Source organism: Bos javanicus, chromosome 1, assembly GCF_032452875.1.
Source record: "Bos javanicus breed banteng chromosome 1, ARS-OSU_banteng_1.0, whole genome shotgun sequence".
NCBI lineage: Eukaryota > Metazoa > Chordata > Mammalia > Artiodactyla > Bovidae > Bos > Bos javanicus.
The window spans coordinates 136,975,030-136,992,080 of NC_083868.1; the positions used below are offsets into that span (position 1 = coordinate 136,975,030).

The 17,051-nt window shown below is 37.1% G+C and overlaps 1 protein-coding gene across 3 annotated transcripts in view; it reads right to left on the reverse strand.

The window, feature by feature from the left end:
• The window catches only part of DNAJC13 (DnaJ heat shock protein family (Hsp40) member C13), a 162,681-nt gene that overhangs the window by 60,829 nt on the left and 84,801 nt on the right, over positions 1 to 17,051 (reverse strand). For all 3 annotated transcript variants that reach the window (XR_009737291.1, XM_061421290.1, XM_061421295.1), the window contains 8 exons: positions 15,928 to 16,010; positions 14,111 to 14,264; positions 9,942 to 10,045; positions 9,698 to 9,857; positions 8,391 to 8,453; positions 7,518 to 7,619; positions 2,637 to 2,741; positions 302 to 504 (listed from right to left, as the gene is read on the reverse strand). Coding sequence is in view for 2 of the 3 variants with exons in the window: in XM_061421290.1 (XP_061277274.1) it covers positions 302 to 504; positions 2,637 to 2,741; positions 7,518 to 7,619; positions 8,391 to 8,453; positions 9,698 to 9,857; positions 9,942 to 10,045; positions 14,111 to 14,264; positions 15,928 to 16,010 (974 nt within the window). In the remaining variant the exon portion in view is untranslated. The remainder of the gene's footprint in view (positions 1 to 301; positions 505 to 2,636; positions 2,742 to 7,517; positions 7,620 to 8,390; positions 8,454 to 9,697; positions 9,858 to 9,941; positions 10,046 to 14,110; positions 14,265 to 15,927; positions 16,011 to 17,051) is intronic.

Here is a 17,051-nt window from a genome sequence, read left to right on the forward strand (position 1 = left end):
TGACAACTTGTACTGTTGATAGAGAACAGCTAGTAAACCTCAATTTTTAAAGATTATTTGAAGCTTCCCAGACGAAGTTGCTTTTTAGCTACCCTATCAATAAAATTTGCAGATTATTTCATTATATCATTTCAAGAAGCTCCAAAATTCAAAACAGCATTCCCTCAAAAAGTCACAAATGGAAAACCTTTGCTCTAAGTCACTAGAAAAATACAATGCCTTAGAAAACATCTATAAAAATGAGGAAAACAACATGTTTTAGAGTCCCTGTTAACCATGGAAATATTCAGTTACATTTTACCTGCTTGGAAAATATCCACACATTGTGATCAACATGTTCAATATAAGGGTGGCAAGGTCAGTTTCATTTAGTACAGCCTGTCCACTGGCTAAGAGACACCACTTAAGCTGGGGTATTGCCTGAAGTGGTCGCCATCCATCCATGCCTTGAGCCCAGCATCTGGTTTTTGCATTTAACATTCCTTTGGTCCACAATTCTTGCATCTAAATGAATCAAAGGCATCATTATTACAAGCGGACCAAACAAAATGAAGTTTGCTAATGTTTTCTATTTCACAGAAAATATAAAGCTATGAAATGTATGTGCAAATTCACTATTAGAAAACAACAGATTTTGTTGGCAGGCCTTCAGGCACTCAAATTTGTTTAATATTAGAAAATAACCATTTAGTTGGTTAAACTGCAGAGCATTAGAAACATACGAAATAATAAAAACCATAGGCAGAGTATAAACAACCAAATTACATATAAGCAGAAGGCCTGGTCTTCTATAAAACTATCTTTGACTAAATGCCAACTTAGCCTGGAAGTCAAGACTGGGAGGGCAGGACTTCCCTGCAGGGCAGGTGGCCCAGTGGTAAAGAATCCTCCTGCCAATCCAGGGAACATGGGTTCGATCCCTAGTCCAGGAAAGTTACAAGCCACAGGGTAACTAAGTCCATGTGCCAAAACTACTGAAGCCCACGTGCACTAAAAGCCTGCATATCACAACTATTGAGCCCACGTACTGCAATTACTGGAGCCCACGCACCCGAGAGCCCATGCTCCACAAGAGAAGCCACTACACTGAGAAGCCCATGCACCACAACTAGAGAGTGGCCTGCACTTGCCGCAATGAGAGAAAGCCTGGCATAGAAACAAAGACGTGGTGCAGCAGCAAGAAACAAAAAGAGAGAGAGAGGGAAGGACCAAACATCACCAGATGTTCAGATGGAAATTGCTATTGAACTGGATATGCAATTTTCAATGACTTTAAGACTGCATATTAAAACCTACCTGTTCATACCATAAAGAAGCATTACTGTTTAACATAATTATTAAGATAGCTATTGTTATCTAAAAGTCATGAAAAATCTGAGCACTACCTCAAAACTTTATAATTTTTATTTTAATAATTTTTTATTGAGGTATACTTGATTTAAAATGTTAATTTCTGCTATACAGCAAAGTACATTCTATTGCACACATATACTTTTCCATTATGGTTCGTCACAGGATCTTGAACATAGTTCCCTGTGCTATACAGTAAGACCTTGCTGTTTATTCATTCTATTATATATATACTAGCTTGCATCTGCTAACTCCAAACTCCCAATCCATCCCTCCCCGACTTTTTTCCCTCCTTGGCAACCACAAGTCTCTGAGTCTGTTTAGGTTTCATGTATAAGTTCATTCGTGTCGTATTTGAGATTCCACATATAAGTGATATACAGTATCTCTTTCTGACGTACTTCACTTAGTGTGATAATCTCTGGTTGCACCCATGTTCCTACAGATGGCATTATTTCATTCTCTGTTGTGGTTGAGTAGTATTCCACTGTATTTAGGTACCATGTGTTGCATGTGTTGTTCTTTATCCACCCATCTGTCAACAGACATTTAGGTTATTTGCACGTCTTGGTTACTGTGAATAGCGATGCTATGAACATACAGGTGCATGTACCTTTTGAATTACAGTTTTGTTTGGACATATGCCCAGGAGTGAGACTGCTAGATCATATGGCAACTCTATTTTTAGTTTTTTGAGGAACCTCCATACTGTCTTCTACAGTGGCTGGACCAGTTTACAGTCCCATCAACAGTGTAGGAGGGGTTTCCTTTTCTCCACACCCCCTCCAGCATCTGTTATTTGTAGAGTTTTTAATGATGGTCATTATGACTGATGTGAGGTGGTATCTCATTGAGTTTTGTTTCTATTTCCCTAATAATTATTAGGGATGCCATGACAACGGCTTTTAAAGTGTTTAATTGCATTCTGAGGATGCATTCCTCTTGAAATAGTTTTATTTATTGATTCATTGATCATGCCATAGCACAGGGGAACTTAAGTTCCCACACCAAGGATCAAACCTGGGCCCCCTACAGTGGAAGCGTGGAATCCTAATCACTGAACCACTATGGAAGTCCCAACAGCTTTTAAAACTAAGAATTAAAGACATGGTTGTGTGTGTGTGTGTGTCTAGATATGTGAGTCTTTCAAATTGAAATGAAGTCCTTGGAATTGATGATAGCAAATTAAATCACAGATTTAAAATACTAAACATCTCTATATGTGCTAAACAGGAGGACATTAAAAAGGCTAAGACTTCCATGAAAAGTTTCTCTGAAACACATACCTCATGAAATCCATATGGCCCACTCCTTTCTTTGTCTGCATTGCCAAAGTACCATTCCTTTTCACTCTCTCTCTTCATATCTGGAGCAGCTTCAATCACATTGCTCTAAGTTTTAAAAGGATTTAGTTATTTTTCAAGGCAGAAGTCTAAGGGGACAGATATCATAAAAAGTTAAACAGCACTAATTTCTTGAGTTTATATGTCTTTAGAAATCCACCTAAAATTTAAATTACCTGATTTTAACAGTTGAGAATTAGACACCTAACAGTACTAAAATGCTACTTGTTATTATGCATATGAAGTAAACAGTTTCCTAAATTCACTTGGCTAGCTAAGCTAAGTCACTTCAGTCGTGTCCGACTCTGTGCGATCCCACAGATGGCAGCCCACCAGGCTCCCCCGTCCCTGGGATTCTCCAGGCAAGAACACTGGAGTGGGTTGCCATTTCCTTCTCCAGTGCATGAAAGTGAAAAGTGAAGTCGCTCAGTCATGTCCAACTCCTAGCAACCCCATGGACTGCAGCCTGCCAGGCTCCTCTGTCCATGGGATTTTCCAGGCAAGAGTACTGGAGTGGAGTGCCATTGCCTTCTCCGATTCACTTGGCAATCTAAGCTAAATTCAAAGACATCTATATGCCTGATTAGTAAGTGTTAGTCGCTCCGTAGTGTCTGACGGTTTGCGAACCCATGGACTGTAGCCCACTAGGCTTCTCTGTCCTTGGAATTCTCCAGACAAGAATACTAAAGTGGGTAGCAATTCCCTTCTCCAGAGGATCTTCCTGATCCAGGGATCAAACCTAGGTCTCCTGCTTTGCAGGAAGCTTCTCACCCATCTGAGCCACCAAGGAAGCCCAGTAATAAATTATCAGACACTAAAATTTTAGCAGCAAATACTGCAAATAGCTATATAATCAAACACAGGCCATTAACCAAAAATACAATGCTTAAAATATTAAAGTTTTTTTGAGGGAAAAATTTACAACAACTGAAAATTTCAATAAACACCTGAGGTCAAATAGTTACACAGGAAGATATTCAGCTTTTTTAAATAGTTACTTTCAACCTACTACCCTCATGACAGATAATTCTTTCAATTTCATATACCACTGTTTATGACAATCTAGGACAAAATTTTTATGTACTTAGTATAAAACATGATTTAAATACCCTGATTACTATCAGCTTTCAGTTAGATTTACATAGAGGTATAGGAAAGTAGTTAAGAACATAGATTCTGGCTTCTAACTCTGGCTCTGTCCATAATTAGGTGATCTTGGACAATATACTTAGCCTCTCTGTAGTTCCTTTATCTCATCTGTAAACTGGGAGGGCTGTTATGGGATTTAGAGATTTATTATATTGTGTATAGTAACAGTACCTTAGTTCAGTCCAGTCACTCAGTACTGTCCTACTCTTTGCGACCCCATGAATCGCAGCACGCCAGGCTTCCCTGTATATCACCAACTCATGGAGTTTACCCAAATTCATGTCTATCGAGTCAGTGATGCCATCCAACCATCTCATCCTCTGTCATCCCCTTCTCCTCCTGCCCTCAATCTTGCCCAGCATCAGGGTCTTTTCCAATGAGTCAACTCTTCGCATGAGGTGGCCAAAGTATTGGAGTTTGAGCTTCAGCATCAGTCCTTCCAATGAACATCCAGGACTGATCTCCTTTAGGATGCACTAGTTGGATCTCCTTGCAGTCCAAGGGACTCTCAAGAGTCTTCTCCAACACCACAGTTCAAAAGCATCAATTCTTCGGTGCTCAGCCTTCTTCACAGTCCAACTCTCACATCCATACATGACCACTGGAAAAACCATAGCCTTGACTAGACAGACCTTTGTTGGCAAAGTAATGTCTCTGCTTTTGAATATGCTATCTAGGTTGGTCATAACTTTCCTTCCAAGGAGTTAGTGTCTTTTAATTTCATGGCTGCAGTCACCATCTGCAGTGATTTTGGAGCCCCCAAAATAAAGTCAGCCACTGTTTCCACTGTTTCCCCATCTGTTTGCCATGAAGTGATAGGACCGGGTGCCATGATCTTAGTTTTCTGAATGTTGAGCTTTAAGCCAACTTTTTCACTCTCCTCTTTCACTTTCATCAAGAGGATTTTGAGTTCCTGTTCACTTTCTGCCATAAGGGTGGTGTCATCTGCATCTCTGAGGTTATTGATATTTCTCCGGGAAATCTTGATTCCAGCTTGTGCTTCTTCCAGCCCAGCGTTTCTCATGACGTATTCTGCGTAGAAGTTACATAAGCAGGGTGACAATATACAGCCTTGACGTACTCCTTTTCCTATTTGGAACCAGTCTGTTGTTCCATGTCCAGCTCTAACTGTTGCTTCCTGACCTGCATATAGGTTTCTCAAGAGGCAGGTCAGGTGGTCTGGTATTTCCGTACATTTGTAATCCAAGTGTTATAATTACTATTACTTGTACCCAATAATAAAAAATGCTATTTCTGCTTTATTGACCATGCCCAAGCCTTTGACTGTGTAGATCACAATAAACTGGAAAATTCTGAAAGAGACAGGAATACTAGACCACCTGACCTGCCTCTTGAGAAACCTGAATGCAGGTCAGGAAGCAACAGTTAGAACTGGACATGGAACAACAGACTGGTTCCAAATTGGGAAAGGAGTACGTCAAGGCTGTATATTGTCACCCTCCTTATTTAACTTCTACGCAGAGTACGTCATGAGAAACGCTGGGCTCGAAGAAGCACAAGCTGGAATCAAGATTTCCCGGAGAAATATCAATAACCTCAGATATGCAGATGACACCACCCTTATGGCAGAAAGTGAACAGGAACTCAAAATCCTCTTGATGAAAGTGAAAGAGGAGAGTGAAAAGTTGGCTTAAAGCTCAACATTCAGAAAACTAAGATCATGGCACCCGGTCCTATCACTTCATGGCAAACAGATGGGGAAACAGTGGAAACAGTGGCTGACTTTATTTTGGGGGCTCCAAAATCACTGCAGATGGTGACTGCAGCCATGAAATTAAAAGACACTAACTCCTTGGAAGGAAAGTTATGACCAACCTAGATAGCATATTCAAAAGCAGAGACATTACTTTGCCAACAAAGGTCTGTCTAGTCAAGGCTATGGTTTTTCCAGTGGTCATGTATGGATGTGAGAGTTGGACTGTGAAGAAGGCTGAGCACCGAAGAATTGATGCTTTTGAACTGTGGTGTTGGAGAAGACTCTTGAGAGTCCCTTGGACTGCAAGGAGATCCAACTAGTGCATCCTAAAGGAGATCAGTCCTGGATGTTCTTTGGAAGGACTGATGTTGAAGCGAAACTCCAGTCCTTTGGCCACCTGATGCGAAGAGCTGACTCCCTGGAAAAGACCCTGATGCTGGGCAAGATTGAGGGCAGGAGGAGAAGGGGATGACAGAGGATGAGATGATTGGATGGCATCATCGACTCGATGGACATGGGTTTGGGTGGGTGGACTCTGGGAGTTGGTGATGGACAGGGAGGCCTGGCATGCTGCGGTTCATGGGGTCCCAAAGGGTCAGACACGACTGAGCAACTGAACTGAACTGAATACTGAAATAGCACTTTGTACACAATTCTACTCACCTCCTCAAAGATTAAACAAAAATTTAACTTTAACACTTTAATTAAATTAAAAATTTAATTTTAACACTAAAAATATCACCAATGAGATAGGTATAGATCCTTTCTCTTAAGTTAGGTATTAGAAGAAGTCTTTCAGTTAAATTGTAGTTTTGATGATACAGAGTTCTATTATTTTTCTGCTGACTAATCATCAGACAATGGTACTGAGTAATAGTTACATAATCATAGGTAATTACAACTGCAAGCCATAATGAAAACATGATTAACCTAACAATATAAAATAATTGCATACAATTTGGGGGGGATTCACGCAGAGTGATATGTAAGTGGCAGTGCATATATGCACATGTTTTCATCTGCTCAGCCAGTCTATGTCTTTTGCTTGGTGCATTTAATCCATTTACATTGAAGGTTAATCATCAATATGTATGATTCTGTTATTTTCTTAGTTGTTTTGGGTTTACTTTCTGTAAGTAGGTTTTTTCCTTCTCTTGTTTCCTGCCTAGAGAAGTTTCTTTAGCATTTGTTGTAAAGCTGAATTCTCTTAACTTTTGGCTTGTCTAGAAATTTTCTGATTCATCAAATCTGAAGGAGAGTCTTGCTGGGTAAATATTCCACCCAGCAATGTTGCAGGTTCTTCCTTTTCATCACTTTAAATATATCATGCCATTCCCTTCTGGCCTGAAGAGTTTCTGCTGAGAAATGAGCTGATAGCCTGATGGGAGTTCTCTTGCATGTTCTCATTTTTCCCTTGTTGCTTTTAATATTTTACCTTTATCTTTAGTTTTTGTCAGTTTGGTTACTATGTGTTTTGTATGTTCCTCCTTGGGTTTATCCTGCCTGGGACTCTCTGTGCCTCCTGGACTTGGTTAACTACTTCCCTTCCCACGTTAGGGTAAGCATAAGTTGCTCAGTCATATTTGACTCTTCGTGACCCCATGGACTGTAGCCCAGCAGGCGACTCTGTCCACGGAATTCTCATGGCAAGAATACTTGAGTTGCTTGCCATTCCCTTCTCCATGGACTGAACCTAGGTCTCCCATATTGCAAGTGGATTCTTTACCCTCTGAGTCACCAGGGAAGCCCTCATGTTAGGGAAGCTCTCAGCTATTATCTTTTCAAATATTTTCTCTGGTCCTTTTACTCACTCTCTTCTTCTGGGACCCCTATAATGTGAATGCAGGTAGTGGTTTAATGTTGTCCCAGATTCTTTTGATCTGAGGTCATGATTCTTTTGATGCTAAATTCATATTCAAAGAAGGTTAAACTTATGAAATCTAGATAAGCATGCGTACCTGCAGTGGTACTGTAGCTCGGCTTACATGGAGGTGTGCAAGGGTAAGCAAATCCACAAGGATTCTAATTCCATTTGAATCCATCAGGTCCTTAACATTTTTCTGAAACACAGAAACATGTTTACACAATTCAAAATCTTTCTCTCCAACAGATATGACTACCTAAAAGGTTCTCAAAGAAGAGACCCTTTTATGTGGAATATATGGAATATATATGTGGAATATGTGGAATCTCTTTGGAAAAACTAACATATAAATGGTATTACTCAGTATTTTCAGAATTTTGTGTTCAAGGAGTATCAATTTAGATAAAAGTTAAAAAGGCAAAACAATATTACAGAGAGTTCACATAAAGAATTTTTACTTAAATATGTTCTGAGCAAAACAAAAATAAATTAAAGACTGGATGGAATAAACTCTGGTTCTGTAGTTATCCTCCATCTTTCCAATATCTTTTTGTTAATAAATAGATTATTCTATAAGTAGAAGTAGAATCTAGTATATTAAAAAAATTTAATTCCTGTTTGTTTTTGTAAGCAAGATAAAACTGATAATTTCTTAGAAGTTAGGAAGAGATTATAATTGAAATTAAATTTTCATAGAACTTATTTTATTTCATTGAAAAACATCTGCATTATTTACTAAAAATGAGAATGAAATTAAGCAAATCAGTGTCAACTAAAAAAAAAAAATGAACATCTGGCAAGAACTTTTCCCTTCAAGAGTTGAGTGCACACAGAGTTTCCTGATCTAAAAAGAGAAAATTAGACAAGAACCATGTCTTGATAATTAATCCACACGGTAATCATTTCTCTTCTTTACATATGTGTGACTTAACTTGGAAACAGCAGCATATTATGCAAAATACTGTACCTTATTAAGGATCAACTTGTTAAGGAAGAGGATCAACCTATCCCGTTCAAGTTTATCTGTACACTATTGAAATAAACAAGAATTTAGTCAGAAGTGAATAAATACAAACACAGATTAAGACATTATCATCACTGGACAAAGCCAACCAACAGCCAAAAAGAAATAACGTCATCCTGCAAACGAAGAATATCAGAGAAGACTGTCAATAACTGCAATTTCTCAATGTCTTACATTTTTTGTAACTTTATAAAACATGTCTAATTTCTCTAGAAAGGCAGATACTTTAAGTCATAAACAGATTAATACATAGCCTTTAAGAATGCACATTAAAAACTGAAATAAATGAAAAAATTGGCCCAAATGATACTCTCAAGTAAAAATTATAAAGAACTGATTAGTGATATTTCATATAAATCACATAATCATGAACACAATAAGAAAAAATTTATCTGCCTAAAACACAAATGTTATGTCACAAGTACTCAGGTTCACTCGAATAAGAGTGAATTAGAATTCAATTGTGAAATCTGGTATAACAGTGAAATAAAGAATTTTCATCTGGTTATTTCCTGGGTCTGTTCTCTGAACTTACTCAGAACCAGTTTTCTATCCCACAAAGTATGGCTGAGAGTTAAGGCAATTATAGCAAGCACCAACGACCATTTTAAAAACTGGTGAAATGATTCTAAGGCTGAAACACTGAAATTTAAATTGTTAAAAGGAATGCAAACACAAAACGAAAGAATAAGATGTATAAACTGTAAGAGGTAAGTAATGCTCAAATTTGAGCTGTATAATGGATGAATACGTCAGTTTGTTCTTGTCTCACCTTGCTCAAATGTTAAACAAACTTTATTAAATTTAAAAAAAAAAAAAAAACCACTCCTAAACTATGCGAACTCAAGGTTCCCTTTCTAAAAGTTTTACTATTTTTACACTTTGAAGCTTAGTATGCTAGCATCATTTAAGATTCTTCCAAAATGCCCATTTCAAAAGAATATTCAACTCTGAAAGCCACTATTTCTTTTATACACCTGTCCAATTCATCCATACTTAAAGATTGGCAAATAGGTCACTAAAGTTCACAAGTAGCAACTAAAAAAATAAACTGACATGGACAAATGCTAACCCATTAGTTATTTCCCTGTTTTCCTAACTTATATTTAAATAAGTATAATATAAACAACAGAAAAACTCAGGTAGAAAGTTCTGGCAACAATGTGATCAAATAGTACTTTAGTTCTGAAAATTTAACATATACTCCAGTGACATTATCAAATAGCAGTTTCTTTTACTGACATCCTTACCCTTTCTAACATTCCAATGATATATCTTGTATCTGTAAAAGGTCCTATTTCTTCATGACATCTGCCATAAACAATAGCAAGGGCTTGTAAACATAAACACTTCATGTTTACTTTTGGGGTGAGTAGGAAACGATGATAAAGTTCATTGAAAAATTCATACCTAGATTAAAAAAAAAAATTCATAATAGAATTAACCATGAGACTAACAGTGAAAACAAATATAACGATATGAAGAGTAGCTTACGATCGCTTAATTGATCCGCTGTCTTCATTCTCATCTTCCTCCAATAGTAATCTCAGGTAATAATCTCCTATTTTGATCTCCTCTGCCAAGCACTCATATTTAACCTTTATTAATAAAAGCAAATTACATTATTATAGTTTACAATACAGTTTTGGAAATTTTCACACAATCATTTCTTAAAATTCTTCCTGTTCAGAGCTTTCTTCTTTTCTTGATGAGATAGTCTTTAACAACAAAAAATCATCATTTCTTAAAACGTCTGGTAATTATTATTAATATAACTTAGTTCAGTTAAATGCTGAGAGTCAGAATTCCACACTAGTTTTATGAATGTAAGGCTTTCAAATAAAAACTGTCAGAGGACTATATATTGTCCATGAAGATTTAAGGGAAGAAAACACCAAAATACCATAAAGAGATAATCTGGCTACAACTAAGCAAAAAGTAAATGATTACACACCACACACAGTTTGCCAAACTCATACATGGTACTTGTATGAGTTAGGGCCTTCTTTGATCTCCCAACACATCAACTATATTTTATGACATTTTTTATAGTATTAATTTTTATATAGTATTCATTCTCCATATATCCAGGTTACACATTGGAATTAACATGTGAGGGAGTAGCCTATGATCTGGAACTGGGGTTTGTCTCAAGCGAAGATTTGCGAACAACTATAAAAAGGAATTTCTTGACCAGATAATCAAAATTCTTTTACCAAAGCCTACAACGACTGTTTTCTAAAATTATAAACTATACAGTATAAAATGTATATGTATATCTATTTCATTTTTTCCCATAAATTCCGAGTTTCAATTTGTTCAACCCCATTTATTAAGAACATAAGGTATGCATTATGCACTGTTCTAGTTATTAGGGATGTAGCATTAAACTAACAAACAATTCTGTCCTTACAGGAGTAGCAGATAAAAAAGAAATATATATATGATAGTTGGGTGATAGTATGTACTATGGAATAAAATAAAGCAAGGAGGGAGTGGGAAGACAGAATATGTGTGCCTATGTGTGTGTGTGTTCACATGTTTATGAAGGCTGTAATTTTAAACACAGTGGCCAGAGAAGGCCCACTCAGATGACATCTAGCAAATGACTTGAAGGAAATGAAGCTCTCTGCAGAAAATAAAATTTTAAGCAAAGGGAACTGCAAGTAGAAAGACCTTGATTCAAGAATATGAATTTCATGTTTTTGGGGAAGCCAGAGTGGCCAGTCAACAGTGACAGCATACCAGGAGATGAGATCACAGAAACACTGCTTCGATTTAGGGGATACATATTTTGTTTTGTAAGTCATTTTAAAGACCCAGGCTTTTACTAAGTGAGTTGGGAAGCTATAGAAGTACCAGAGTGCTTTGAGCAGAGAAGTGACAAGATTGACTTACACTATAACAAGATCATACTGCTAACCAAGTAGATAACAGATTGCAGAGAGGCAATGGTGGAAGCGCAGAAATTGCTACAATCCCATAAAGAGAAGAGGGCTGGATTCTGGGTACATTTTGAAGGTGCACTGAATAGAATTTGCTGACAAATTCTATGAATTGGGGCATAAGAAAAAAGATGATTTCAAGGGTGTTGACTAGAAAATAAGGAGTAGTCATTATCTAAGATTAGAAAGACTATATGTGAACTAGATTTGAGGGAAGAAGCAGAGCACAGTTTTAGAGCTAAGTTCTGGAAGTTTACCAGATATCCAATTCATAAAGCAAAAGCATGAAATCTAGAAAAGAAAGTCTAAGCAGACGATAAATGTCTTAAAGCCATCATTGTGTGTATGTGCTAGTTGCTCAGTCATGTCTGACACTTTGCAACCCTATGGACTCTAGCCCACCATGCTCCTCTGTCCATGGGATTCTCCATCAGTTCAGTTCAGTTCAGTCACTCAGTCGTGTCTGACTCTTTGCGACCCATGGACTGTAGCACGCCAGGCTCCCTTGTCCATCACCATCTCCAGAAGTTTACTCAAACTCAAGTCCATTCAGTTGGTGATGGCATCTAACCACCTCATCCTCTGTCATCCCCTTCTTCTCCTGCCTTCAATCTTTCCCAGCATCAGGGTCTTTTCCAGTGAGTCAGTTCTTCACATCAGGTGCTCAAAATATTGGAGCGTCAGCTTCAGCATCAGTCATTCCAATGAATATTCAGGATTGATTTCCTTTAGGACTGACTAGTTTGATCTCCTTGCAGTCCAAGCGACTCTCAAGAGTCTTCTCCAACACCACAGTTCAAAAGCATCAATTCTTCACTGCTCAGCTTTCTTTATAGTCCAACTCTCACATCGACACATAAATACTGGAAAAACCACAGCTTTGACTAGACGGACCTACATCGGCAAAGTCTGCTTTTTTAATATGCTGTCTAGGTTTGTCATAGCTTTTCTTTCAAGGAGCAAGCATCTTTTAATTTCATGGCTGCTGTCACCATCTGCAGTGATTTTGGAGCCCCAAAAAATACAGTCTCTGTTTCCATTGTTTCAGAATCTGTTTGCCATGAAGTGATGGGACCAGACGCCATGATCTTAGATTTCTGAATGTTGAGTTTTAAGCCAACTTTTTCACTCTCCTCTTTCACTTTCATCAAGAGGCTCTTCAGTTCTTCACTTTCTGCCATATGAGTGGTGTCATCTGCATATCTGAGGTTATTGATATTTCTCCCGGCAATCTTGATTCCAGCTTGTGCTTCATCCAGCCCAGCATATTTTGTATGATGTACTCTGCATGTACGTTAAATAAGCAGGGCGACAATATACAGCCTTGACGTACTCCTTTCCCGATTTGGAAACAGTCTGTTTTTCCATGTCCAGTTCTAACTGATGCTTCTTGACCTGCATACAGATTTCTCAGGAGGCAGGTAAAAAGTGTTAAGTCGCTCAATCATGTCCGACTCTTTGTGGCCCTACAGACTATATAGCCCACCAAGCCCGCCAGGCTCCTCCGTCCGTGGGATTTTCCAAGCAAGAATACTGGAGTGGGTTGCCATTTCCTTCTCCAGGGGATCTTCCTGACCCAGAGATCGAACCCAGGTCTCCCACATTGCAGGCGGTCTCTTTACCATCTGAGCTACCAAGGAAGCCTCAGGCAGGTAAGGTGGTCTGCTATTCCCATATCTCTTAAGAATTTTCCACGGTTTTTTGTGATCCACAGAGTCAAAGGCTTTGGTGCAGTCAATAAAGCAAAAGTAGATGTTTTTCTGGTACTCTCTTGCTTTTTCGATGAGCCAACAGATGTTGGCAATTTGATCTCTGGTTCCTCTGCCTTTTCTTAGCCCAGCTTGACCATCTGGAATTTCACGGTTCACATACTGTTGAAGACTGGCTTGGAGAATTTTGAGCATTACTTTGCTAAAGTAATTACTTTCTCCATCAGTAAATAACAACAACAACAAAAAAACCCCCATGAGAATGGATAAGAGCACCGAGTCAATATAAATGAAAAAGAAGACCAAGAGCTGATCCTTCAGGGCCAAGCAACATTTAGCAGTTGAACAGTAAGGAAAAATGAGCAAAGGAGGCAGAATGGACAGCGAAGGAGAAAATCCTCAAGAATGCAGATTCCCAAAACCACAGTAAAGACAGGTTTTTCAAAGGGGAGGCGATGAGCAATAACAAATTATCAGTAAGTTTAAGAAATGCGGTTGGGTTAAAGAGCAAAGTCAGCAGAGTCATGAACATGATCAAATTTACAGCTAAAATAAAAATTTAGACACACAAGAGACAGCATTCCACCACCATGTTTCTTGTTCTTATTTTGTCATTATTCACATCACTATTTCAATAGAGCAGCAAAAAAAAGGCCACATTCAGAATTAAAATAACACAAAAAGTCTATTGAACAAGGTACAAGAAATAAGAGGAACAAGTATGTTTCAACAAAGAATCTAAAGGGAAAGAAAACAAGCACAGAACAGATCTAGAATGCATAGGATCAAATCTATTAAAACTCCTACATGATTTTCAGGTACAAAACTCAGGACTTAACAAATTTAATTTTTCATTTGTCTCAGGCAAAGTAAAAGTTTTCCAATATTTCCTGTATAAAATTATAAGTGAAAGGGAGAGATATACATTAAGCAATTACAAATTAAAAAAAAGCATAACTCCAAACTAACACTTTTAAAAAATAAATACACTACAAAAATTAAAATTTACCTCAAATTCATGATGGTTCCAGGAGATAACATTAGCACTACCAAGCTCTCTATCAATATTAAATGCTCTCATTTCAGATTCAAGACTATCTCTCAATTCTTCTCGTGTTTTGAAATTCCAAATTAAGTTTGACCTGGCATGGTCCTGACCAAACCTAGATATACATGTAATCAGAAAATAGTGGGAAGCAATAAATAATTTTAAAAATCTACAAATCTGCCTAACAATAACTTATAATAAGCAACAGGAGAATTAATAAACTTTAGCAAACATAAATAAAGAAAATAAAATCTCTGTAAAGTTAGTATAGTAAAATATTAATAGTAAAATTTCAATCACAGGTATACAAGTGCTCATTGTAAAATTCTTTTACCTTTTCGGTACATTTGAAAGTTTTCATTATAAAATGGTGAGGGGGAAAAATGAAGCCAAACCATAAAACAAATCTGTATGGATTTCAAAACAAGGAACTGATACTTTAATTTTAATATTTATTGTTAATATAAATTAAGAAAAGAATTATAAATAGATGACATTACAGGTTGGGGATAAGAATTTCTGGATAATTGAGTGTGGAAGTGTGTGGGATGAGCAACATTCCAGATTAGAACCTTACTAACTATCCAAGAAAAAATACTACTAAACTGCCAACCTCTGATAGATATTTTCAAAATACCTTTCTTTTATTCCTGGAATTATTTAACTATCATAATAAATTTGAACTCAAGTCTGAACTAAGGGTGGGTGGGCTTCCTACCATTCACTTTTAACCTGCAATCCTCCTAAAAAGTCTGATACCAGAATTTCAAGGAAATTTTAGGGAGGGCAACACAACTGAGAAATTCCAGAAGAAGAAAACCAAGGAATATTCTTAAGGCCATATTATAAACACACTACACTCATAAGGTACTGTGGGAAGATTCTAAAGCACTTATTTTCCCCTATATAATCAATAGCAGCTTCCAGACTGAGTAGTGTGAATTATCTCAAAAAAGTTTTTGCAAACTCCACCAAATGTTTCAAAGTCCTTCAATGTGTGTATAACTGTGAGTGTGTGGGGAGGGTGTTAAGATGGAGGATGCTGGGATGAAACAGTAGATGGGGAAGAGAGGCTACCATGGAGAAGGCAATGGCACCCCACTCATGGATGGAGGAGCCTGGTAGGCTGCAGTCCATGGGGTCGCTAAGAGTTGGACATGACTGAGCGACTTCACTTTCACTTTTATGCATCGGAGAAGAAAATGGCAACCCACTCCAGTGTTCTTGCCTGGAGAAGCCCAGGGACGTGGGAGCCTGGTGGGCTGCTGTCTATGGGGTCCCACAGAGTCAGACACGACTGAAGTGACTTAGCAGCAGCAGCAGAGTCTACCATATTAGAAAGGCTGGAAAAGTATATGAGGTCAGCTCCCTGGATGTCCATTTCCCACAAGTCTCCTTATGTTTTCATCATCCAGCTCTTTTAAGACTGTATTTCCAACAAGGCTTAAAGAAGTTACAGTTATATCTAAGCCACAATAAAGTGTTTTAAAGTAACCATCTCTAAGCCTTAATAATTCTAAAAGTTCTTTTGGGTCATCAGACTACCAACACTCTACAGAAAGTCTTAATTTTATGAAAGCATCACTAATCATACCAATCTTTCTTTTTTAATCATACCAAACTTAACAGCTATAATTCTTCACCCTGATAGCATAAAAAATACCTATAGCATAAAGCACTGCATTCAGGCAAAAACAAAGAAACAAACAAAAAATTGTCATAATTTTTCTAAGACCAATGCTAAATTTAATTAACTGGAAAAGAGGCCTAAAGTTTACCTATAATAGAAGAGATCCCAGTTTGCTTCTATTTTTATTCTTTGTCTTCTCTTTCGAAGAACTACTGGCTTTTGATTTATATTCTGGAAAAGAAAAAAATGTCATAGTGCTCAATCAGGAACTATTTAAATAAGCTCAGTGAGAATCTCATTATTTTGTAAGTGATGAGAAACATTTCCATTATCAAATTTTGGCAGAGACAAAATTAATGAGACAGAATCTATAAAATATAGAATATGAGATTATATCACAATGTATTTATAATACTTTGTCAGCATGTATTACTATAGTGTTGCTGAAATAGTTTCCATGTAGCCTGAAATTATTTTTTCAAATCCAAACTTTGTTAATAACAGTGAAAAACAGGTGACTTATTTTAAACATTTACATGCAGTTAATATACAAATCATATCATAGCAAAAAAATAAACACAAAAGATTAGAGGTTACTAAATTGCTACCAAAGACAAGAGGAACAAGTATAAATTGAAATAGCTGATGGACAAAAACTAAGTAGCTATATTCATATACATGTGAAATACAACTTGAATTCAATTTACTAAACAAAGAATATCAAAGACAACTTCACATACCAGGCAGTTTAGTGTATTTCATACATGTAGCAGGGACTTAAACTCATCATGTTGTTTCTGTCCTGAATTTAATTGTTAAAAGGGGGGAAAATTTTTTTAAATAAAAATGAGTGAGCCTATATATCTACACTATCTCTATTACACAAATTCTGCAAGGATGCCATCAGTAAAAATTATCTTTAAGACTAAAGGCCCACCTACTTCTCTAAAGACTATGAACCAAATTTTAGGCAGTCATAAACGTATCTGAGAATTCAAAGAAAGTTATGGTCATATTTCACAGAAAGGCACATACATAAGGTTTATAACTGGAGGGGAAGATTTCAAAGATTTCTTGGAAGTCTGAAGGTTAAGAACCTTTGTTCCAAGTAAAATATGTAGATATCAATCATGAAATACTAATCGTCAATGTGACTTTCTAAAAGTAGAAAGCAGCATAGATTAAAACATGCAAGTCAGTAACTTCATTAAGGAAGTGGCAAACTATATAAAATAAACCAATAAAACAGAGTAGATATCACAGAAAGAATAA